Source organism: Ornithodoros turicata, chromosome 1, assembly GCF_037126465.1.
Source record: "Ornithodoros turicata isolate Travis chromosome 1, ASM3712646v1, whole genome shotgun sequence".
Taxonomy (NCBI): Eukaryota; Metazoa; Arthropoda; class Arachnida; order Ixodida; family Argasidae; genus Ornithodoros; species Ornithodoros turicata.
Window position 1 is genome coordinate 142,033,970 of NC_088201.1, and position 26,730 is coordinate 142,060,699.

General features: G+C 47.3%; 1 protein-coding gene across 2 annotated transcripts in view; it reads right to left on the reverse strand.

The window, feature by feature from the left end:
• The window catches only part of LOC135370129 (uncharacterized), a 116,798-nt gene that overhangs the window by 70,069 nt on the left and 19,999 nt on the right, over positions 1-26,730 (reverse strand). For both annotated transcript variants that reach the window (XM_064603827.1, XM_064603819.1), the window contains exons 3-4: positions 20,940-21,067; positions 19,545-19,670 (exon numbers count right to left, since the gene is read on the reverse strand). In XM_064603827.1, coding sequence (XP_064459897.1) covers positions 19,545-19,670; positions 20,940-21,067 — 254 coding nt within the window. The remainder of the gene's footprint in view (positions 1-19,544; positions 19,671-20,939; positions 21,068-26,730) is intronic.

A 26,730-nucleotide genomic window follows, 5' to 3' on the forward strand; every position in this document is an offset into this window, starting at 1 on the left:
AATAACCTCTAGCCTCTAAGCAAGGCCTCATTCTAGCCTAACTGCGAAGACGATAGCAATGAATCGGAAGCAACAACCCATTTACGAATTACGAGCACTCCTGTGAACTTGCGAGGTATGTGGCAGCCCACAGTCACGTGTAAGAATTCGACCAATAGACACCGCAGCGGTGAAGGTAAAAGGGTGGCGGTACTCGGAAAGTTGTTCTTCTAGCGCTGGGCCATTCCACGCGAAATGACCCAGAGGCGCCGCTCAACCCCCCCCCCCCCCCTAGAATTTTGTGAATTTTTTTGGTGGTTCCTTAGGATTACAAAAGCAACGGAACGTTCGTCTTTTCTACAAAATTGAAATTTATGGGGTGCAGAGCCCCTCAAAGATGCAGTTCTTGGCGAAATCATCTGTAGTTTTAAGCTTGCATTACTGCCCACGTAAGGCACACAGCGCTTAAAAGAGTGTCTCATTTGATAAAGCAGAGTACATTCTATCGTATGTAAGCATTGTTTTTACCATCGCACTCGACGGGCTCGACGCTTGTGGCGCGCACGAAATTTGCAAAGTTTGCACAACTTTAGGTACGATTCTTTGTTTTTTTTTTGCAATATAAAGCTCTGGCACTTGTTCCTCAAAATTTTTTGTTGTATAGCCCCCATGCTATACTTTAAACGCAAAAAATCCAACCCCCACAGTGTACTGTAAGCTGCAGTAAGAAATTGGGAAGTTGCGAAAATTCGACAAATTGCACATTTTTTACAAAAAAATCGGTGTGAGGGGGTCGGGTTAGAAGCGTGATCAAGGTGTCATTCGATGCATCGTCTTCCTAGCAAGACGTAGCAAAAAAAAAAAAAAAAGAAACTCAGAGGTACTTTTTGTTAAACTGAAACAGTAATTTTTTAATTGAAGGTAACTTCGCAAGCGTGTATGCGCGCTGCGGCGCATCGTACCGAATGAACAACTGAGCGGGTCACTCACAAAACACTAGATGGAAAGAAAACACTTGGCAGTCGCATTATTGAAGAGCAAATAACGATTGCAAAGACGTGTTTCCCTACTTCGAGACCCGACAGCTGAAGATCGACAGAACAGCGACAGATCAAGCTGGCCATCTTGTTCACCCACGAAACTTTTAGCCAGCTCGCGGTGCTGGTAAGTGAGAGATAAGGAAGGACGTGAAGATAGGAGTCCATTCAGGCTTCATGGTACCATGTGGCTGAATTTTGGCCGTGTTGTATCCGGCATACGTCAGTCGAGTGGTTGACACGGGTAGAGTAATCACAACATGGACAGTCATCAAGTACTGCCTGCACCGTAGGGATGGGCATAAATACACTTTAAGGGTATTTAAATATAAATACAAAATACTACATGTCTTCATGTATTTAAATACTTTATGATGAAGGTAATTAAATACAAAAATATAGATACATTAAGGAAGTATTTGAATACTTTGAGCCGTCCAGACATATTATTCTTTAAATTAGTGTATAAATGGAGCCACCTGTGGATGCATGTCTTCTGCACACAATGCCCACATATTTCTTTATTTTTCCGTGATGCAGGGTGGTGATTTCAGCATCTTGCGTGGACCGACTTTCCATTGAACGGAAACGTTTCCTTGAGTCTCAGGAGCAGCGAGAGGGGTACTAGACAGGACGAACACGGGACAACCGACGACGACTCAAAACCAGGTAATGAACTCGTTATCGCTTCTTCCACTTTCTCTATGTTGAATTAAATGTTCATTTGTTCATTTGCTGGTTTTGAGCGGTCGTTGTCGGTTCTTGTCCCACGTCTGTCCTGTCCAGCCCCCCCGCTGCAGCTCGGATCGTATACACCAGCTTACTTGCCTTCTCTACTTATGTTCATCGACTTTCCATCTTCAGCGACGACAGTGAAAAACTCCCCGTCAAAAACAGTCTGGTGCGCTGCAGCCATTGTCCTGATTTCCCAGTTAATGACTGAGTAGAATTGCCGCTAACGGTTGCATTTTAAGGATTCCCTTCAGACACCAGGCTTTGTCAAGTGATGCAAGAGGGTCACGAATCACATTTTTCCCAAATTGGTGTTCTCATTTCTCTCCCCGCTTCCAAGACTGAAGCAACGGGGGTGGCGATGCCCTCATTCGCACATTGTGCTGTTTTCTAGAAGGACGGAAATCCCTGAACACACGGGATGATTGACTTGTAGCCTCTAACCAAGATACCCTATAATAGATAATGGAGCTCGAGAGAAGCCCACAAATACGGGAGGATGAGATACGTGTATTTAAGTGTATTTTAAATATAAATACGCCTAAAACGGTATTTAAATATAAATATAAATACATTTTGCTTGCTTGTATTTAAATATATATATATTTTATATTTTAAATACTATTTTAAATACAATGTATTTAAATACTGCCCATCCCTGCTGCACCGAACACAAGCGGAAAGTGCTTTCACCAGTAAATTCCTGGAATGTGCCATTGTTCCATTATTGTTAACTCATTCCAATATTAGGAACAGAACCTTTTTTTTTTCTACTCGTCTTGCACGTATATAAAACATACTTCGTAGCTGCGGCGTACGATCTTTTCGCTTTGTGCGCCAACAGTTCAGACGTACGTATAAGAGAAAAATTTTGCCAGTCACGGCTGCTATCACTTTTAATATGGGATAAGCTGTTTCCTGACATTTCTGTTGTGTACAGCGATGGACAAAAGTTTACGGAACACGCTCTCCTTCCTCAGAGTGACACGATAGCAGAGAATGGTACTGTAAAGACTTGTAAGCAAACATGTGACTGGGTTACCTAGGTCTATGTCTGTAAGTCCGTACGGTACCTTTCGCTTCTAGCATGTCTAGGAAGGCATGCGCTAGAGCGTCTTCCGTAAACTTTTGTCCAGCACTGTACAAAGCAGTAAGGTCAGGTATAACATTTCTGTGATAGTCATCTTCCATACGGGGGATGGCAATTTCAGAGAAACATGGGCGAGCGTACGAGGACAGGCACATTTATACTACTTGCCGTGTGAAGTCTAGTGTGCAAGCCTGACCTTAAGGCGGGATCACTTCTTCAGCAATCTATGGGCGATTTTCGTTCGCACAAGACACGTGAACGCTCTAAACGATCATCATAACATTGGTACTGCGTGTTCTCTTAGCGTTTCTCTAGTCAATGACGTTTTTTTTAGAGGACAAGGTTGAGCCGTTGTTTTTTAATAAATTAAAGTTTGGTCCGTCTCGAACATGTGCTGCCATCTGGATAGAGTGTCGAACACTAAAATATTTGCGAATTCGGGCTCAATACAAATCAACGGATGGTCCTGGAATTCTACAAAATGCGGCATTGACAAGGGCAATATAAGGAAAACACGCCTATACTTCTATTTTGACGATATTTCACGCCGTTTCTGAGCGCTGTGCGAACAAACTTTCTCTATCGTCTTGCGAAGAAGTGATTCCCCCTTAAGAATGACTTCAGAGAAATCGGTGATTTTTCGCAAGGGAAAGGTAACACAAATGGTAACAGAAACGGAAACGGTATTATACCGGAAATATAGCAGGTAACGGTAACAGAAACAGAAACGGATATCGCACAGTTAGAATACGTGAAACAGAAACGGAAACGACAATAATATTGCAGTTCTTCACCATATCATGTAGTTAAATTTATGAAAGAAACCTCAATGAAGCAAAGTAAAATTAACTGAAGAAGTAAAACTAAAATGAACTATCAAACTGGAGCATATAAGTAAGTAGCATACAGTAAATAGAAGAAGCATAGTTGCAAGCGTGAGTAGCATTCCTGGAAACCATTCATATTAGTCGTTCACAGAAATCACGTACTTGTTTGTGTATTTTCAATAAACTTTGTCTCTTCTATGCATGTATCCCTGGAGTCCTCAAAATAGAATTCAGAGCGCAGAGGGACTGGGTTTTGTCACGGTCTGAATGCTCTTCTTTAATAAAGAAAAAAAGAAGAAAAACAAAAAGCTCGAGGTGGGGCGGTAGCGAAACCGAAACGGAAACATAACGGAAACGAAAGGAACAATGGTGGTAACCGAAACCGAAACGGAAACAAATAAGGGCCAGTAACGGAGGTGGTAACGGAAACGAAAAAGATTCCGTTACCTTTCCCTGCTTTTCGCCTTGTTCCTTGGAGCCTGATCACTGTCATGAAACAACGGTAACAAAGAATCAAGTTAACGGTTTTTTGTGAGTTGAACTGCGCAGGACAAGATCTAAGCGAAGGAACAAGGCGAAAAGTCCCAGATTTCTACGAAGTAATTTTTGATGTGTTGCTTATACACTAAAGTGTCTTCACATGGCAAGCAGTGTAAATGTGTCTGTCCTCGTACGCTCATCCATCTTTCTCTGAAATAACCATCTCCCGTATGCAAGATGACTATGGAAGAAACGTTAGACCGGACCTCAATAACGCAGTATGTATGTGTATCATAGCCTCATACACAACAGAAATGTCAGGAAATAGCTTAGCCAATATCAAAAGTGATATAGCACAAACAAAGTTTTTCTCTAATACGTACATCTCAACTGTTTATATATGTAAGTAAGTAAGTTTTATAAACGTGTAAGCGGAGTGGACAGCTAGAGGGATCTGCTTTCAATACTGGAATGTGTTAAGACGCACATGCAAAAAAAAAAAGTAAAGGAACAATGGCACATACCAGGAACTTACGCTTGTATTCGGTGCAGGCAGTACTTGATCACTGGTCATGTCGTGATTACTCTACTCATGTCAACGACTCGACTGACGGATGCCGATTGCTTCATGGCCAAGGATCCACCATATGGTACCATAAAGTTAGAGTTACCATAGTAGTATTAGAGTACTATAGTTTCGTTAGAGCGAAAGATGGCCAGCTTGATGAGCGCTCCCTGCACAATCTTGCGGATCTTGAAGGAGGCAAACACGTGTTTGCAACCGTTATTTGCTCTTCAATAATGCGACTGCCTAGTGTTTTCTTTCCATCTAGCGTTTTGCGAGTGACCCGCTCAGTTGTTCATTCGGTACAATGCGCAGCAGCGTGCATAAACGTTTGCGAAGTTACCTCCAACTAACAAACTATTGTGTGAGTTTAACAAAAAGTACCTCTGAGGTTGTTCTGCTTCGTCTTGCTAGGAAGACGATGCATCGAATGACACCTTCATTCCGCTTCTATCCCGACCTCCTCACAACGAATTTTTCGGTAAGATATGGGCATCTTGTCGGATTTTCCCAATTTCCCAATTTTTTTACTGCGGCTTACAGTACACCGGCGGGGTTGGATTTTTTTTGTGCTTAAAGTACAGCATGGGGGCTAAAAGTAAACAAAATCAATGAAGAAATTCCACGATTTTATATTCGAAACAAATTCGTAAACTTGCACAAGCTTTACAAATTTAGTGCACGCCACAAGCGTCGAGCCCGTATAGTGCGATGGTGAAAATTGCTTACATAGGGTAAAATGAACTTTTCCCTATCAAATACAGCTTTTTTAATGTGCTCCATGCCTTGCGTGGGCCGTAATGTCTGATTAAAACGACATGGGTTTACGCCAAGCACTGCATCTTTGAGGGACTCAGCACCCCATAAATTTCAATTTCGTTTGAAAAGACAAATCTTCCGCTGCTTTCGGAGTTATAAGGAACCACCAAAAAAATCCACATATAATTTCTGGGGAGGGGGGGGGGGGGTCGAGCGGCACCTCTGGATCACTTGGTGTGGAACCGCCTTGCCCCATTCCGTAGGGCTTGGTCACGTCACGAGCGGCGATGGATCGTGGTCATGGAGTGGTAGTCGCAGAGATTTTAAACTTTTGTTATTTGAGGGCACCCGTGATCGTGCCAGCACAACGTCAAGGAACCTATTATACAGGGCGCAGCTACGTAGGTGTGGGTAAGCAAACTAGATGTCGTACATGGCGCAAATTTTTGTTCAAATTTAATTAAATACTCAATTTTGCTGTAGTTAAATAATAATTTGAGGCCCGTTAGTTTTACTTATTTTTACTGCATTTAACGCGTATTATAAAAAATATTGAATTGTTTATGGCTTCGTCGCAAGACATCGCTGGAGGTTTGTCGGAGGTTTCGCAACACCCCACAGGTTCGGTTCAAGTTCCGGTTCAAGGTCATCGGTTCGGTTCGGGTTCAGCGCAACCGAAATAACGGTTTAAGCCGATAGTAATCGGTTCGAACCGGTTTACGTCTGGTGTGCTAATCGGTGTACCACATGTGAGAATTGGTATCAGGTTCTTTCGATGGCTTGTTCCTTCTCTCTTAGTCTTGCTCCCTCGCCTCTACACTTTATAGGTACAAAGAACCGCGCAGTTCACAGCAGATAATCTTTTACTGTACCGAAAAGTGTCGGGAAATGGCGAACAGCTAGCATATGATTGAACTCCGGTGCAAAAGGCTATCGCTAAAGAAAAAAAAAAGCAAGAGAGAAGAAAGCGGCAATGTGGTAGATAGGTGTATCCCACAGTCCCATGCACAGGCCGACATGGTGCTCCCCGTTGAAAAGAGGGCGCCTCTCCTGTGTTTCCTTCTTCTATTCTCTACTACACGCCAACCTCTTTCCTGTAGCCGCTTCGAGGTCTGCGTTGCTTTCGGATGTCACTCTCTGAAGTATTAAAATGTACGTCGCCTTCACACCGCGACGCTGAATGAATGCAAGCAGCCGAGGCAACAATGCAAGGTGTAGCTGTCGTATAGCGCATCTTTTTTTTTTCTTTCTTTTTTTACACCTTGATTCCTAAAAATGTACAGGGATGTCGTGAACCTTTTGGAGGGGAGGCTGTAGAAAGTGCATGGACTCAACACAGCTTGGCTTATCAATTTGTCCGCTCTATGAATTCGACAAGATTCCGAGAGATGCAGGGAGCTGGTGCTCGGCAGTGGAGTGGGAAGGTAGACGTAGGTTTAGGTAGGTTTAGGACGTAGGTAAAGGTAGGTTTACCATCTGGCGAACCGGTTACCGCATCGAATTTTTTCGGTTCAGTTCCGGTTCGTTCAAGGGGAGAGAAAAAATGTTTACGGTTCGGTTCGGGTCCGGTCCGGCAAAAAATAACGGGTTTTTGCGGTTTTCGGTTACGGCTCGGTTCCGGTTTCGACCCCTGCTTGTACGTCCCAAGTACACACAGGAAGGAGAGTAGCTCCGCAGTTTATTTGAAGTAACTCCGACTTCCCAAGTGCTTGTAATATATGCTTTCGAAACACAGGAGAAAAGCAAAAGCGTACAGAAATTGTAGGGTTGAGCTGGGCTTGATGAGCCAATGTCAGTCTTCGCAAAGAAGTATTTGAAATGACCACCAGCTGCCGCAACCTGATCCTGCAATCTCCATGTCAGTGCCAATGCTAAAGATATATCAAATGTTCGTCCCATAACAAGGCTGTCCGAAGCGAACCTTTGTAGGTGGTCAGGTTACACCCATCGCTTCCGAACAGTGTGCCGAAGACGTTCACGGTAGCCCAGAAACTTGGTCTATCAGATGCTAGTTAGCTTTCACGCAAATTCCAGGCAGTACCACGTGCGTACTTAATAGATAATGTTCTCGCGTAAGACAAGTGTCCCACGAAAAGATGTCGTTGTAATGGAACTTCATTGCTGGGGCAGATGCTGGCAAGCTCATGCTCCAGTGCTTCACAGTTTCCTAGACAATAGACCTCTACCCGAGAAACGTCATCATGACGTTGGTAGACAGACTGAAACCGAAACAAACGGAAATGGAGGGATGGGTTCCACGAATGGGCACTTGTTCGCTGCCTCCTATTTAAATAAAAATACACAGCAAATCTTTTTGCACCCTTTAGGGTGTAAAAGGGGTGTAATTTGCGGATAACACCCTTCGCTACACCCTTGTCAAGCTGCAAAGGTGTTCCATGGGTGTAAAATGCGTGTACATTAGAAATACACCCTAGTAACACCCTAAAAACACCTTCTGACTATGTTATACTGTCCGCGGTTGTCTGAATTCCCACGTTTGTTGCAACCCGCATTTGGATACCGGGAATGGGATTGAGGGGGAAAATATAAGTTTGTTCTAAAAAAGAAAAAGAAAAGAGGAGGGAAAGGATTGAGGCTTTTGAACGTATTCATAGGTAAGGTTGCCGTCATGTAGTATATGTAGACTCTGAGGTTTCGGTGTCGTGATGCGTCCCCCCAAAATCAGGGTTCCGTCATCGATGCCAGTTCACCTGCGCTGACAGTCTTATATGCGTGTTCCATGCAAATTTCGTACTAATTCATCCGTAGAATGAGTATACTATAATCAGGGCCGCCCGCACGAGCGTCGGTAGCTCAGTCGGTAACGTGTTGGCTTGCCGTTCTCAGGGTCGCTGGTTCGATCCGCGTATGACACGAGGTGAAATTTCTTCCAGCATCGGTGTCGGATATGGGCTATGCATGTCGGAAGAACATCAGGTGGTCAAAATGCAGCATAACGCACTATAGGCTATCATCTATTATTAGTATTCCATACTGAAAGGGTGTTTTTCCGAAATTACACCCTTAAAGGTGTTCGCCATGGGAAAGCTCAAAAAACACCCTTAAGGGTGTTACTGTGTATAGGACCGCGTCCCTTTCAGGGACCATCGTAATCCCCTCAAGACCGTGGCACGACCTTGTTCGCCCCCCTAGCTTCGAGCGTAGTTCAACACTACCAAATTTGTGGTGCTGTCGAACACTATGAGGTCATTTGTTCACAAACAGGGAGATGTCCATAGGTGCCTCCGTTTCAGTGACGTTCGGTAAGCGTTTACTGGCTGAAAATATAGTGGCGATTTTCTGAGGCGCCATTTTCATTTTCAGAATCACAGACACTACTGCTTTAACAACATATTAGTGGGAATTGGTAGGCTGGAGTCCTAGAGGGAATGCCACTCGTTGACACAACTACATGGTGAACAGCGTTTTGGAGCAGCAGATAACCACCTGTACTTAAACTATACTGCCGAAACAAGATTGTGGTAGTTAAAGAAGTATTCGAAACTATTCATGGAAGTGTAGTTAGATTCACTAGCTAAACTAAACGAAATTTTGCTGTAGTTTACCACAACGCGTATGTTACTGCAAGCTACTGCTACTTTGCCTTCTGCTCGTTTCACGGTTGTCTTTGTGGCTCATTGACACTCACAAAAAAAGCAAATTCTACAAGTTCATTCGGAAGCTTATCAGGACATACATAGCCTCCGGCGTATGAGACCGACACCAACACATAATGAATCTCAAGAAGGACGTTGCTTCAACGTACATTTCAAACACGATGCTACGTATAACGTCAGGTCACATTATCGCTTCCGTGGCTTTGCGCCATATTAGAGCTGAGTTTTGTTACGTCGGTTTCGTTTTCGTTTCGCTTCTGAGCTCATTAATTCCAGACAACATTCACTGGAAACGCGTGTACCTGCGCGCTATACGGTGAAGTGTGTTGTGTCTAAAAGAGTACTTCCTATGAATTTTGTAGTATCAAACGCCAAATGTGTTGTTTTACACACAAAAAAGAGCGAAAGAGCATAGTGCCCTCCACTATCTGCAAGCTTTTACGGATTCCGATAAAGTATGGCATTTTATCGTGGGATGCCTACAGCACAGGAGTGCATGGGGGTCCATTTCATATGTCAATATTACGGGTTGGTATCCGATCGGATGTAGATAAAGGACAAGAAAGTATTATACAATTCGAATCCCCATTTGCACAATACATCGACATTCTAATGTGGCATATATTTGAGGACGTAAGCGGAACTAGAGAACCCATTCATGTAGGTACGTAAGAAGCTCATGCACGCAGTAAAGTGAGCTCAGAAGAAAGGTCCACGATACGAATATGAGCTTATTACTAGGGCCTGGAAATGTAAGCACTAAAAACGATGGAAATAGGCAGGCAATTAGGCCCTGAAAAAATGCAAAATAGGTAATAAAATATAAAAATAGGCCTGTCAATCTGGTACATTCTTTGACTTTGTTGATGCTTCAGAATGCTCCACACAGGAAAAAAGGCACCATACAGGCTTTGTCTACTTCTTTAGGAATGCCAGGGCGGCCTAGAACCATGCGATAGTGAGTACTACTTTTAGTTTTCAGCCATCAAATCTCTGGAAAGTCCAAGAGAGTCCAAATATGTTGATGAAATATAGGCGAGCTGCGCTACAGCTCTGGAGCGACGCGAGCGCCACGCTGTGGCGGGAGCGCGCATATATCTGCTGTCGCGGCGGCGATAGCTCTCTTCTGTTTCGCTGGCTCGTTAGCTGTCACATTCTCTGTTTGTCGAATTCTTTGTATGTTGTGCCATGAAAAACGAAAATCCTAATCGAAGGTCGTCGAGAGGCAACTATTGCTACACAACAAACAATAGATACGCGATGATATCCAGGCCTCGTGTAACCCGTTCGGAAAGCCACACGGGAAGTATAGGAGAGAACGTTGGATCTCAACAGTTCATTGAATTGAATAAGCTCATCTACGCCTAGAAATTTACAATGTGCGGCACATTTTATTTCACGGTGAGGAGAGTGCAAACTTTTAAACGCGTGTTGCAACGAAGTGAAAAGTGGGTACCAACGAAGAGAACTGTCGTATGTCGGTAGCAAGACGAGCGATTTTGCAAATAGCCCTTTTTATATATCCACGGCCTCTCCTGATGCATACTGCCAAGCACATGACGACGTGGACGCGGCTGACAGGAGGCATGCTACTACTCATTTCGAAAACGTAGGGTGGCTGGACTACATATTTCTAAATCATTGTGAACTCTGGCTTCCTGAAGCATGCGCAAAAAAAGGCGGTGTAATTCTCGGTGACAAAGATTTAAGGGGACACGTGCAGACATGGAATCAATGATCCTCCTCCTCTCAATGACGTCGTGTTAGTCATGCCACCCTTCTTGGTGGGGCACCTCAATTTAGTGGAGATAATATGGACCTGGCGTGCCATATATCACAACTAATTACACGTATATAAATAAAAATACGTAAATACACGTAAATATACGGAATACTCGAATTCTGGTCACACTTGTGCCCTACATGGGCGACATATTCACGTGTGTTCCGTTTTGATGAATTTGCTTAGCCTTGTGCCAAGGCAATATTTTTGTTCAGTATTGTAGTGTAGGGAATAGGAGTTGTTAGTATGATAGATACCCAATATGCGGAACGCTGCATGATATGGATCTTTCCATTTCGTACAGAGCCGGTCTCGATAGCTCAGGTAGTAGCCTGTAGGCTTCTGCTGAGCACCCCAGGTGCCCAAAATTGTCCGCAGCCCTATACTTGACTACACGTGCAGACCCCCCTTACGTGTAAATTTCCCAATTATTAATAGTGTAACTCATGCAAGCTAAAAAAAAAACTCAGCATAGAAGATTTCAGCCATACCTAAGCGCAAACACAACACACTCGCCTCGTCACTCTACAGCACGACTATGCGCGCGCTTTCCGCGAGAGGCGCTGTAGCACAATACCTAGTGGCGCCTCTAGCGAAGCACAGGTCGCCTATACATGAACCACATCTACAAAACCAAAATACTGAAGAACAAAAGGTGCAAGCACGCAGAAACGAAAACAAAAATGCAGCATGAGCCTTAAAGGCGCACTGGCCTTTTAACCTCTAAAAACGGCTGTTATGGCATCTCAAAATGTTCAAAAAGGCTACAATGCAATAGAGTCGATAAAAAGGCAAGGATTTATTTAAAAAGGCAATTATTAAAAAGGCAAGCAAGGCATTTATAGGCATTTTTAGGCAAATGCCTAAAATTCCGGGCCCTAGACTTAGTACGATATAAGACGTGTCTTGATGAACGGCAACATATTGATCTTAAATCCACAGGGGTGACACAAACCCGCCATTGTTGTAACTACCCTCAAGCGGGTGCTTTTGGCAAAACTGCCATCTTGTCCTGGTCGCACGTCATTGGAAACGTCATTTTGAGGTCATGTGACTTTGTTTACATGTCGTTTTGCCGCTTACCGACATATTTTCACCGTCATAACACCAACGGATGACCGTAATTTGCCAGCGTAAACTATGCGGTGCTTCTTCCGCAACATGGTAGTCCATTTCACCTTAGTTTAAGTACATCGCATCGGCTCGGGAAGTCTTAACGCGTGGTCGTCATCACATCTTTGGAAGTTGTCAACAATACGAGGCTTTATATGTAAAACTGCGCGTTTTATTGCGAGATTATCGGATAAAAATAATTACCGTAATCGAAAAACATCCAAAACGTCGTCCAGAAACAACAACCGCATTGTTTACAAACGGTTTGGCCACCGATCACGGGCGCCGCCATCTTTAAGGTCACGTGTGCCTCGACGTTTGCTGTGACGTGCGACCAGGACCTGTCCAGGATGCATTGCGTTCGCCCAGCACGCTTTCGTCTACGGAGCAATACACTGGATGCCACCCCTGTGCTTAAATCATTGTGTGTGTGTTTCTCCGGGGACTGATGCACATAAAATACTACATTCAGAAGTGAAATACTACGAAGACTGGTCACCTTCGCTATAGCTAATTGTCGTCTTGTGGGCATATTTTGCTAACTTCCTGTACTAGAGCGTCGGGACCCAGAAACTCACAAGCAGTAAGTGAAGGAAAGGAGTATTATTAGAACGAACCACGGAACAGCACGAACTATGCTGGTATTATGTTCATACCCTATAAGGCCCCTCAGAAGGTGGTATGAATTATTGGAGCTAAATTAAAGGAGCATGGAAATGATCAGAATAAAATATGAAGATCTTCGAACTCCACAGCTTAATGACCCCGATCTCGCTCGCATCATGAATCACCTCGATGGAAATCCAATTTCTTCCGATAGAAAATTTATACGGAAAGCCAAGAACTTCGTCCTGGTGGACGGTGTGCTCTACAAGCGGAACTACAATCCTGATGGTCAGCGCCATCTCCTTGCAGTACCTAGGAACCTTCGGCCACAGGTGTTGCGGGCTCTTCACGATGACCTTACCGCGGGACATTTAGGTTTTTACAAAACCTACGCCCAAACTACTACTTCTGGCCCCGAATGTACTCTTCGGTCCAGCGATACGTCACCTCTTGCCTGCCCTGCCAATCTCGAAAACGTCCTCCCGCTTCCCCTGCCGGCCTGCTTCATCCAATTCAACCTCCTCGCCGTCCTTTTGAATGTGTCGGCATAGATGTCTTCGGACCTCTCCCGGCAACGCTTTCTGGGAACCGCTGGGTCATCGTCACCATCGACCACTTAACGCGTTACGTTGAAACATGTGCATTTCCATCCGGATCTTCGGAGGAAGTGGCCAACTTTTTCATCCGGAATATTCTCCTTCGCCATGGCGCCCCTCGAACGCTAATAAGTGATCGAGGTCGCCCCTTTCTCGCCCAAATCCTCCAGGACGTCCTCGCCGCCTGCTCAGTTGCTCATCGTCCCACGTCCGCTTACCACCCGCAGACTAACGGACTCATAAAGCGATTCAACCATACTTTAGCCGATATGCTCGTCCTGTACATCTCCGGCGAGCAGACAAATTGGGAGTCTCTACTTCCGTTCCTCACATTTGCGTACAACACGGCTGTCCAGTCGACGACACAGTTCAGTCCTTTCCACCTGGTCTATACGGCCGTGAACCAATGACCAAGCCACTTGACTGTGACTGACAACTCTTACCCCCTACAAAGAAGAAGAACATCGACACCATCCTTCCTTACCAAGAGAGCACGGACCGAAACCTCACACTTGCAGAAGCCATCTCACGGACGGAAGAATGCCGCCAGCTAGCTCGCTTTCGTACGCTCGAGTCACAGGCAGCGTCTAAACTTAGCTTTGACGAAAAACGCAGAGCGTTAACGTATGCCCCTGGCGAGCTTGTGTGGCTTTGGGTGCCCGTTCGCAAGCTGCACGTCTGCGAAAAGCTTATATGCCGCTACCTCTGACCTTATCGCATCGTGCGCCGCATTTTCGAAGTCAGCTATACTGTCGAGCCCCTGGACCCTCCCCACGACAGGCGCCAACGAAACGTCGAAACCGTCCACGTGTCGCGCCTCAAACCCTACATTTCGTCTTCGCCGCCCGAAACCCCTTCCTCCTCAACCCCTGTCCAAACTGCTTTGTGGCTTGTCGCGGAGAGAAGTAGACAGGCAGACAGCTTAGGAGGCAACAGAATCAGACTGCACTCGGCTCGCTAGGAACTCGAGCCCGTGAGCGCGCGTCAACGTTTATTTTTGGCGCGTATCTACCGGTGGCGCCGACCTGCGGCCGCTACAGGGCTCCCCCCCCCCTCAGAGTGGAGGCGACGTGGGGCTGGGGACACGAAGTGGAGCTGCCCAAGTAACTCTACGACGAGGCTTCGGAGGCGATAAGGCGGGGGAAGAGTCCTCGAGAGCGAGTGGGGGAGCGGGGGCGACGGCTTCAAGGTAGGCCGGCTTGAGGCGGTCCAGCGAGACGACTTGGCGCTGGCCCGCGATGTCGATGGTGAAGGTCTTGCTGTTTCGGGAGAGAACACGGTACGGGCCATCGTAGTGTGGCGAGAGCGGCTTCCGCACAGCATCATGGCGCAGGAACACGTGGGTGCTCGTGTTGAGGTCGGGGTGGAGGAAAACTTTGGAGGGGGGCGGCGTCCTGGAGGGAACCGGCGCCAGGCCACGAAAGAAACGCCGGAGCTGCTGGACGTACTCGGCCTGGGGAAGAGAACGTACGCCGTCGGGATCGCTCCAAAAGTCACCAGGAAGACGCAGTGTCGTCCCGTAAACCAGCTCGGCTGCGGTGCAGGAGAGGTCCTGCTTGAAGGCCGAACGGATGCCCAGCATGACAACAGGCAAGTGATCCACCCAGCTGGTTTGGGCCTCGCGAGCGATGAGCGAAGCTTTCAGCTGACGGTGAAAGCGCTCGACGAGGCCGTTGGAGGAAGGGTGGTATGCCGTGGTGCTGATATGGTGAACACCGAGGAGAGCCATCAGGTTCTTGAAAAGGGCACTCTGGAATTGTCGGCCCTGGTCTGTGGTGATGCGCGTGGGACAGCCGTAACGGGCGATCCAAGTTGAAACGAGGGCGCGGGCTACGGTATCCGCCGTGATGTCACTGATGGGGACGGCCTCGGGCCAGCGGGTGTAACGGTCGACAATGGTTAGTAAGTAGCGTTGGTCTCGGGACGGTGGTAAAGGGCCCACAAGGTCGACGTGGATGTGGCGGAAGCGACCGTCGGGTGGGGGGAAGTGGCCAGGAGGGGACTTAGTATGGCGAGTGACTTTGCTCTTCTGGCAGGCAGTGCAAGATCTTGTCCAGCGCCGGACATCGGTGTTTATACCAGGCCAGACATAACGTGAGCACAATAGCCGCTGCGTAGCCCGAATGCCAGGATGACTAATGTTGTGCAGCGCCTCAGACGCGGAGAAACGAAGCGTAGAGGGCAGGTACGGACGAGGCGCAGAACCGGAAACGTCACAAGCGATACCGCAAGGTGCAAGAGGCAGGGAAACATACTCCAGGCGGAGGGAAGATTGGGTTGTGCCAGGAGACAACAGGGCTTGAAGCTCTTGGTCGCAGGCCTGCGCAGCTGCGAGAGCATCGAGTGTGAGAACAGGAGCAGAGATAGCCTCGATGCGCGAGAGGGCGTCCGCCGCTTGATTGTCGGTCCCGTGAATGAAGCGAATCTCCGTGGTGTACTCGGAAATGAAGGAGAGGTGACGAAGATCAGTAGAAGGATAGGTCGTGCGGTTGGTCTTGAAAACAAAAGTCAAAGGCTTATGATCTGTAAGGACGTGGAAAGGGCTTCCGTCTAGGTAGTAATGGAAATGCTTGATGGCGTAGTAGATGGCGAGAAGTTCGCGGCTGAAGGTACTGTACTTCTCCTCAGATGGTTTCAGGCGCTGGGAGAAGAAAGCTAGTGGCCTCCAGTCCGTGGAGGAAGATTGCTGGAGCACAGCACCGACAGCGTGTGTTGAGGCATCGACCATGAGCCGAAGCGGGGCCGAAGGAACGGGATGCACCAACATAGTGGCGTTGGCCAAAGCATTTTTGGCTTGGAAGAAAGCTTCTTGAGCTTCAGTAGGGAGGTCGAAGGGCTGGTTAGGCTTTGTGGAAGCACGAAGCAGGTCCGTGAGTGGCCGGAGGATGTCGGCGCAGTGCGGGATAAAGCGACGATGGAAATTTATCAATCCCAGGAACTCCCGGAGCTTGCGAAGGGAGGTGGGTATGGGAAAATCCTGCACTGCGCGAACCTTTGAAGGCAGGGGACGGATGCCTTCCTGGGAAACCAGGTGCCCCAGAAACTCCAGAGAAGACTGGCCGAAAAGACACTTCGCGGGGTTGAGGACTAGGCCATGCTCGTCCAGCCTTTGGAAAAGTTGACGAAGGTGGTGCTTGTGTTCTTCCGGGGTCTTGCTAGCAACCAGTATGTCGTCGAGGTAAACGAAGACAAACGGGAGACCCCGCACCACTTCGTTCATAAACCTTTGAAATGATTGGGCTGCATTGCGTAGCCCAAATGGCATGCGCACGAATTCAAAAAGGCCAAACGGTGTAATGATAGCTGTCTTTGGAATGTCTTCCGGTGCCACAGGGATTTGATGGTAGGCCTTTACCAAATCAATTTTGCTGAAGGTGGTCGCGCCGGCGAGGTCGAGGGTGAAGCGGATACTGGTCCGGTACGGTGGCGGCATTAAGGGCTCTGTAGTCGCCGCACGGGCGCCAGTCTCCGGAGGCTTTCGGGACCATGTGTAGCGGGGATGACCAGGGGCTGGAAGAGGGTCGAATCAGTCCAAGCTGCAACATGTGGTCAAACTCCCGACGCGCTATATTCAGCCGCTCGCCAACGAGACGGCGCGGTCGAGCAGTTACCGGCGGACCAGTGGTGATGATATGGTGCAAGACGGCGTGCTTAGGGGGAATGGCCAAGTTGCAGGGTTTCGTGATGGCCGGAAAGTCGAGCAACAGCTCAGCGTAGGAGCAGGTGGGGACCACAGTGCGAATGCCCATACTTGGGTGGGTGGAAGGCACGCCGGAGATTGTAAGGCCAGTTGTCGAGTCAGCGAGCTTCTTGCGGGAAATGCTGATGTCAAGTCCGAAATGGTGAAGAAAGTCGGCCCCCAGGATGGGGTAGGGGACATCGGCTATGACGAACACCCATTGAAAGAGGCGCCTAAGTCCTATGTCGATGGCGAGGGAACGCAGGCCGAATGTCGAGATCTGGGAAGCGTTGACAGCCTGGAGTTTCGAAGTGGACGGTCCACGGGCGCGGTCAGATCGCGTGGGAGACTGACCTCAGCTCCGGTGTCCACTAAGAAGCGGTACTTCGCAATTCGGTCGGTGACAAAGAACAGGTGGCTTCCTGGAGGGCCGGAGTCGTAGGCCGCCACTATCGACCGGCCTCCGCATTTCCCGACCAGGAGCAAGGCCGTGTGCATTTGAACGCGTTGTCGCCGTATTTTTGATGGTACCAGCAAATATCGCTGGGAGGGCGCAGCTCATCGGCGTGAGCAGAAGGTGAACGGCGGCGGGTGCGAGAAGGAGAGCGTCGAGTGCGGCGTCGGCGAGAAAAATCAGAGCGCAGACTCTCGACGGCATCCGACAGTCGTGCGACTTGTTCTTGCAGCGATGCAATAACATCGTCAGCGGCGCAGGAAGAGGTAGCGGGAGTTGCACGGGAGACAGGCGCGATAGATGGTGAGGAATGCTCGATAATCCTGTCCGCAAGCTGAGCGAGGTGCTCAAGGGAAACCTCTTCTGAGCCCGCTAGCACCATGCGCACTTGCTCTGGTAGCCTCTGGAGGAAAAGCTCCCTCAATATTGGAAGCTGAGTGTCGGCTGCGCTGCCAAGCAGCTGCCGCATGCGATGGAGGAGCTGCGAGGGTCTGCGGTCACCCAATTCCTCACCGGAGAGCAGTTGGCGAATGCGCGACTGTTCTGAGCACTCGGTGCGGGTTAGAATGGCTTCTTTGAGTTGCTCGTAAGGATTATCGGGCGGAGGGGCGGCCAGGAGATAATCCACTTGATCAGCGATATCCGGAGGAAGAGCAGACACGACGTTTAAGTACTTCGTAAGCGGCGAGGTGATGCGACGAAGAGCAAATCGGGCTTCGATTTGCAGGAACCATGCCCGAGGGTTCTTTGTCCAAAAAGGGGGCAAGTGAACTTCTACGCCAACCGTGCCGACGGAGGGGTTCTCGAGAAGCTGAGCGGAATGGGGCGACGGTGGCTCCAAAGGGGCGTCGGGGGGAATGTTCATTGTTCGGGTCACCAGTTGTGGCTTGTCGCGGAGAGAAGTAGACAGGCAGACAGCTTAGGAGGCAACAGAATCAGACTGCACTCGGCTCGCTAGGAACTCGAGCCCGTGAGCGCGCGTCAACGTTTATTTTTGGCGCGTATCTACCGGTGGCGCCGACCTGCGGCCGCTACAGCTTCATCACCTTCGCCTGCTGCCACTTCTTCGTCTTCGCCTGCCGAAATTCCTCCCTCGGCCCGGAGCGCCTCGACCTCGGAGGGGGGAATCCGCATCGTTATCGGACTGATCATCTTCATCCTAGGCGCTCGCTACGCGCGCGTCAATAAACCTGTGTTCCGTCGCTAACAGTGCTTCTGTCTCCTAACAATATCAGTTTTTTTAGATGTAATCAATTTGAATATAGCATATGCTGAGCAGCACCTCCTTAGGAAGGCATTAGCAAACTCCTAAGATAATGTCTAAATTAACTTTCAATAATTAACCTTTTAATTATAAAAGCTACGAAGTTGTCCCATTGAGAACATCTGTTCCATTTGGTCACGTGATATCGTAGCCGTTTTCAGAACAAAAATCCGTTCGGTAGATCGTCCGCGAAAAATTCGTGAAGGAACACGATTTTTTCTTTATTTTGTTCACTGCGCATCTTCGGAGGCGTGTCTTTTCTTCACCCCCAATCTGAGAGGGTGAAGGAGCACAGTGCCGCCTCATGCGTCGAAGATGCGCTTTAACTTCTGGAAACAAAACAAAAACAGATGTATCCGGTGACTCTATAGGAACTGCCCTTATCTTGGGTTGCATTTTCTGTTTTCTTTTAATCTCTTCCCAGGACGCAAGAGGCGATAGGGTGCTCTTTCATCCTCTCACATTAGGGGGTGAAGGAAGGACTCATCTCCCAAGATGCGCAATGAACAAAATAAAGAAAAAATCTTGGGTCCTTGACAAATTTTTTGTGGACGATCTATCGAACGGATTTTTGCTATGGAAACGCCTCCGGTATCAGGCGACCCAAGGAACCAGATGTTCTCGTTGGGACAACTTCGTAGCTTTTATAATTATACAGTTAATTATTTAAAGTTAATTAAGACATTGCCTTAGGAGTTTGCGAATGACCTCCTGAGGAATGACCTTCAGCATATGCTATATTACAATTGATTTCATATCGGAAAAGTGATACGGATATATATTTAAAAGATATGTTCGCATTTAGCTGAGACATCCTGTATATATCGTATAGTATATCCAACGTTCGTAAGAGCTGCTCTTGCGTTGAAGAATGTCAGGTTTTGCTACGGCGGCAGATCCTAATGCACAGGTAGCATTGCAATCGACGTCGATGAAATGTGCTATGAGCAAATGTCTACATACTCTTGAAGCAGGTATTGACCTTAGGACGCCATACGTAGTCCGGCTTGCAAAGACATTTAGAATTCTTGCATTCCGTGCCCGTGTATGGACAATCTTCAGGTTTTGTGCAAAGCATTTCTTGTCCCACTGCAAAATATAGCGAAAGCAATCGTGCTAAACAATGCTGACAATTGACAGAACAGAAAAATCGTCGTTGAAATCTGTCATGTGCGATAGAGGTCCATAGCCTTGTTCTAAAGGGACGGCCGTCAATCTCGATCGGCAGTCGAGCTCTGCGGACGTCCTTACACAAATGTGTTCGTATTTCACTCAGTAATGTCTCGCAGTACTACGCGACAAACACAAATGTACATCAGATTTCAGCTAATATCGAAGTCACGGGGGTCGCGGTGATAGTGCCTTCCATTCTTGAGCATTCTACATGTGCATGTCAGTAGTAACCGTAAAACTGATCACTTGGGGTGTGATACATGTGCCAGTACTATGCAATCCGCCGCTTCAAATTTTGTTTCAGGCATACGAATAAGTGGAGTAATCCACAAGGCGCGATATCCACATAAAAACATCAAACACCATACACAGGTCATCTGTTTTTTGCACACCCCCTGAAGCTCAAAAAGGATATAAACTCTACCAAACTAGCATAATAGGAGCGGCGGCGAAAGAAGGATGACGCTGCGAGCAGGGATCGGATTTTTTTCGGTCCGATTCGGGTTCGGGTTCAGGCATATTGGTTCAAGTCATGTTTAGCTCCGCTGAACCGAAATTATCAGCTTGAACCGGTTCAGGTATATCGGCTCGGCTTTGGTTCGGCTCATAGAGAAACCCCTTCCCCCCTAACACACACACACACACATACGCAGACAAAAAAAAAATCGGTCAGCGGTCGGGACATTTACAGGGATTGGAACCGTTACTTTTTTCGGTCCCAGTTTAACCGGTTCATGGGCAGTAATTTTGCTACATGAAAGCGAGCCTACGCTCCCTGTACCCGGTTGAGAAAGTTGTGAGATAACCGTTTCGGGTGAGTCAAGAAAAGGTCGGTCAATAGTACAATTATTTCACCTCTGAACCGATTCCCGAACCGGTAACCGTATGAATTTTTTTTTTCGGTTCAGTTCCGGTTCGGTTCCGGACACGCGGAAAAATTGTTCTGCTTCGGTTCGGTTCGGGTTCGTTTTTTTTCCGGTTTTCGGTTCGGGTTCAGTTCCAGTTCCGATCCCTGGCTGCGAGACGACGCCGCGAGGCTGAATCAGAGGAAGTACGAGAGGCTTGTTTGACTGCGGATGCTGTCTTGAAGCCTTTACTCAAGCTAAAGGAGATTCAAGTGCGGGATGATTTCCAGTACGACCCCTTTCTAGAGTCTACATTTAGAAACGTTGCGATGGTACTCACAGACATATGGATAAAGCTTGTATGTAACGTTGGCATAGAGCGTGGTTCCATCATGGCTCGTCAATTCAATCACTAAATCATGCTCTTGCTTGGTCAAGATCAATGTGTCACTGTCGATTTTGATTGACCTGAAAGGGAGGGCGGTATTTTTGTTAACTTCGCTGGTCTGATCATCCTTAACCTCTGAAATCCAAGTGGGGATCCCTGTTTTTAGGTAATTGTAACATCAATATTAGTAATAATAATTTATCGAAAGAAGTATGAAATGAATCTGAGAAAAAAGTCACCGGATACGATTTGATGAGGCCAGTCATCAGTACAGCGGTGCTGCAGTCAAGAGAACATGGTAATAACAACGAAATTGCTAGCGTGACTCACGTGGGTAATAAAAAAGAAACACACACAATACAAGGCGAAAAACTGCTATCAACTACCATTTCGGTTAGTGTGCACACTAAAGCCCAATTGCGTGTACATATACAAGGAAAAAGAAATGACTCCAGTACGCCAAAACAGAGAAGAATATCACAATATAAACCACGTCAATACGAACGTCTTCAGTTGATAAAGAGACGCACAATGAGTTCAGATCTGGGGAATAGCCGAGCTGATGCGAAGACAATACGGATGATAGTATGTTGAGTACGACTTGTGAATTACTGATGAAATAATTGTGTTAATTGCTGCGCGGTATGTCATATAACGTGTAATTCTATCGGCTGTATACCGAAATAAACCGTCGAAAAGAAAACCTTCCCAATACAGATCGTGTTAAAACAAATCGTTTTAGAATAAATGGTGCCAAAATAAATCCTATAATACGAGAGGAAGACGTAGAGGCGGCTTTTCGTGGGGGATTTCGAAACTGGTTGGTGTCGGCATAGCTGCCGACGATTGGCTCGTCGGTGGGGGGATTTTGAAAATCGAAGGACTATTAATACGGTTTATTTTGGCACGATTCATTTCACAACGATTTATTTTAGCACGATTTATTTGGGACGGTTTGTTTCGGCAACCTCCAATTCTTATCACCTCCAGGAATTTTTCTCAAGAGCCATCTCCTACTATAGTGAAAGATCTTCTAGCAGTACTCTAACCTGGCTAGAAGTAGAGTTAACTTCAACGCAGCCACCACAGACAGAATAGGAGTAGAGCCACCGTGGCGGTGCATACACTCTAAGAAAAAAAGGAGTAACTTTACTCCTTGTGGGGACTAAATGTATTGCCACAAAAAATAGTCCCTTTCGCGAGTAAATGCACGGGAGTAAATGAATGTCGCAGCGTGGAGCCTGCATTTCATGCTCTGTTCTAACAGTTCTAGGAGTTCGTGTGCATGCATGAAAATACATTAAATCAAACCGTGATGCATCGAGTGAGATAAAACCTTGCGACATACATTGGGCATAGTTGGCTGAGGTATACAGCCTTATGCCATCAAATTGACCAAGAGCACAAATTTACGTATACTGTTGCATTCGGAAGACCATTCGCGAGGTTTAGTCACAATTTGCAGTCCTGGGGAGTAAATGTCCGGGTTAGACGGCTAAAATAGGGAGTAATTGCAATCTAGGGGACTTGAAGCTACAATTGCTCCTGATTTTACTACTTTTTTCTTAGAGTGGAGCTGCAACAAAAATGGCATGTGTTTCGGCATTCCCATTCTAGTTAGAGTGGTGCGTGTTGTGTGCGTCAGAAAGTGCGCAAGTGAGCTGGTGCTATCAACGCTGTACTTGTGCTTTTTTTTTCTTTTTGCGATTGTGCCTGATGAATGCTAGTGGATGTAGTGATGTCGTGGAGAATCATTGTCGTCCCGTTGGCGCAACCACTGAGTAAGTATGTACATTCGAACCTGTCATCCATATCTTTCCCTGGTGTGAGTAAATGGAACGAATGACGATAACTAAATTTTATCTCAATTTCGTTCAGCTCAGAATAAATCAGGATGCAAAAACCTCGGCAATAATTAGGGACGGTGTCGACACGCCTGTGCCGTTGCGCATTAAAACGATAAAAATAACGACCTTCACGGTGTCACACCTCACGTCATGTTTTCGCGGGATATTTTAAAGTCCAGTTCGCCGTCGAAAGATATAGTACCTGTATGCTGACACACAATCAGTCACGCAATTTGTAAACACGTCACCTGTAACACCTTAGTGGGAACGTGAATAGGGTAGAAGAGTAGGTCCCTCTCGTTGGCGTGAAGTATACTACTCGCAGTTATGCTTTAGTGAATGCTCAGGGCCTCCGAACTCGTCGTTACGCTCTTGGACAGGGACGCTACAGCTGATTAGGTAGGGCGTTGATGGATGGTTGTATGATATTTTGCTGGATGATCAGGCTGAGAGATTCCACAGTCTGCACTGTAAAATTCTCAGCACCCTTCTGGGTGCATATGGGGTGTAATTTGGTTGTAAAGCGTTTTGCACACCCCTGTTACACTCTTTTGGGCAAAAAAAAGTTTGCATGGGGGGCGTTCTATGGGTGTAATAGTTACAGAGTCTGATCTTGAGGGTGTATCTGTGGCTACTGCTACTGCTGTGAAGAGGGTCTAACTAAGGAAAAAGTTTAACATTGTCCTAGAATATGAATGCCGCGTACGCTGCGCTGAGTCTTAATTTTCACTCATACTAAAACCAGTAATAAACATTTATCTTGATGGTGAGTTGATATTCCAAGGAATGCCTCACTTCAGTGTTTTTTGTGTATATAATCAAATTTCACTTAGACATCTCACCCTTCGTTTTGACTGGGAAGCGAGCAGGGCTATTAAATTTGCAGACGCGCGCAAGACCAGCAGTGTATATGGTATCTGTTTTCTCTTAAAAGGGAAACGCCTTTCTAAGCGAGCTTTTGGTTCGTTATGCCATTTATGCGATGTTCCAAATTTTATCATTAACTCTAAGCGCGTACATCCTTATCTGCATACCAGACCGTATATTGGTCCAATATGGGACCAGTTCGGAATTGATATATTAGGAGAACCCTGCATTACATGTTCATGTTATGCATTTACTTGTTACACTGTAACGCCAGGGTTCAGCAAGAAAAGGGAGCAGGCAAGTCGAAGCTGACGGTAACGGCCACCGAGGTTTAACGATGAGAGAATGTGAACACGAGACATGCGGTGGTATGCACTAGAAGCACGTGAACATAGAAAACGAAACTGAAAGTAGACGACATATTGTCCATCTTTAACACTCCCCCACGCCTTTTCGAAGGCCCAGGGAGTCGCATAGTCCACGAGTCCCCTCCCCGTTTAAAGCTTTCGTCAGAATATCTCCTGTATTCTCCGATGTCCTGACGTACTGCAGCTGTATTTTGCCTTCTTCGACCTTTTCCCGAAAAAATAAATGCCGCAGTTCAATGTGTTTTTTCCGCTCAGATGTTATCTGATTGGTCGCTACTGCGATGGCGCCTTCATTGTCAACGTATAGCAGGTGCGGTTCCTGGACGAATCGAAGTGGACCGAGTTCCTGAGCAAAATGTTGCAGCCACAACATCTCTTTAGCCTCTTCGCACATCGCCAGATACTCGACCTCCATAGTGGATAGTGCAGTTGATTTTTGCTTCCTGCTGCTCCAGGAGATCGCCGCGCCTGCCAAAATGAATGTGTAGCCGCTAAAAGAGCGCCTATCAACCTTGTCACTCGGCCAAACTGCATCACAGAGGGCCTGCACGACGTTCCCGGTCTTCGTGTACGTTAAGGCATACTTCTTTGTCTGCTTGACGTACCGTAGGACGTGCTTTACTCCATTCCAGTGTTCTGTTGTAGGCTGTTCGTTGATTTGACTTAAGTAGGAGGCAGAGAAAGCAAGATCGGGTCTCGTGCTCCCCGCAAGGTAAAGTAAGCCACCTACTCCTTGGCGGAATCTGCGAGACATGTCTTCTGAAGGGTGGGCCTCTTGAGATGCTCTGAACTTCATCCCTGGATCCTGTGGTGTGGACGCCCTTAAGTCTCTCATTCCAAAGAGGTCCACAATCTCTTCGGGATACCTGATCCAGAGTCAAGCTCCCATCACCATGACGTCGGATCCCCATAGAGAGAGTATGGTGCGCTTCTCCGAGATCCTTGACCTCGAATTCAGCCCCTATGCTTCTCTTGAACGTGTTTATGTCATCCTCACTTTTCGCACCAATAAGGATATCGTCCACGTAGACACTAACGATGACGCCTCTTTCGTTGTCGAAATAGACGCATGGGCCTGCCTTCGACCTCGTCAAACCACCTCTCCTTAGCAATTCGGCAAGCCTCATGTTCTATTGTCTTCCGGACTGGCGCAGACCGTAGAGGCTCTTCCTTAATAGGCAGACGTCATCCCTGCTTCCCTCATGGAAGAGAGCTGGTCGTTCCATGAAGATAGTTTCCTCTAGTGACCCACTTAGATAAGCAGCTGTGATGTCGACTTGATGAACAGGCCAGCTTCTTTCGACGGCCAGTGCCAGTAGTATGCGAAGTGACTTCAGCTTTATCACCGGCGAGAAAGTCTCCTTGAAGTCAATCCCCTTTCACCTGGGATTACCCGCGCAAGCAACCAAACGGGCCTTGTACCTCTCTAGTACGCCGTTTTGCTTATACTTCTTGCGGAGTACCCATTCAAGTTGGTCAGCTCCTCCTGTATGGTCTCTCGCCATTTGCGGCCGTCTGGCGCTGAGAGCGCCTCTTCTACAGTCTTGAGGTCGGGGGGAAAATCTGTCCTTTTAACGACACAACACGAGTAGTTCGGCCTTGGCTTGGAGGCTAACCTATCGGAACGTCTGAGTAGGGGTGTGGCATCCTGCAGTGGCTGTTTCACGTCCGAAACTTACTGCTTCGGGTAGTCATCAGAGGGATCCATGTCGCCCCCTTTTGGCGTGTCCTCTTGTTGTGACGCCGTTTCGTTGTCTTCGACAAGGTCGTCAAAGCTCAATGCGAAACCTTGGTCACGCTCGGCCGGAACCATTCCGTGCGAAGTTTCCAGCTTGTCGACTGGGTTGGCGTTTCGGCACGGAAAGCTGTTCTCGTCAAAAACTACGTCGCGACTGACGAAGAAACTGTCGTTTTCTTGTCCCAGGGCTTATAACCTTTTACACCATCTGGGTACCCGACGAAAACGCACTCCACAGCCTTAGGGTCCAGCTTCGTCTTTCGATGTTGCTTCCGAGCGGCCCAGACCTTGCAACCATATACCCTCATATGGTCGATGGTGGCTTCTCTCCCGGTTCATAGCGCTTCCGGCACTTGTTGGCCAATTAAGCTGGAAGGACATTTGTTTCTTATGTAGCAGGCTGTTGCCAAAGCGTCGGCCCAAAGCGTTTTGGTGAGTCCAGACTCTATCAGTAAACATCTCGTCATGTCCAGTAGGGTCCTATTCATCCTTTCGGCTACTCCGTTCTGTTGCGGAGTACCCGGTACCATTAGCCCTCTTCGTATGACGTACTTTTGCAGGTACCGGACGAAATCCTTCCCGACATACTCCCCACCATTGTCGCTACGGAGTTGTTTAATGGTTGACCCATGGAAGTTCTCTGCCATGCGCTTGTACAGAATAAATTTTTCTAGTACTTCGGCTGTTTTCTTTTCTTTATTGGGTATACCACTGTATACCGCGTGTAGTCATCGATGAAGGTTACAAAAAAGTTTGACCATCCCTTGGAAGTCGGGGTGACACTCCCAACGTCTGAGTGCACCAGTTTCAGTGGTGACTTGGCTCGCAAAATAGCGGCAGTGCTTGGAAAGCTCTTCCTCGTCAATTTCCCTAGTAGACACACTGAACATCTCTCGTCGTCTGTACCGCGTATGATGTACGGC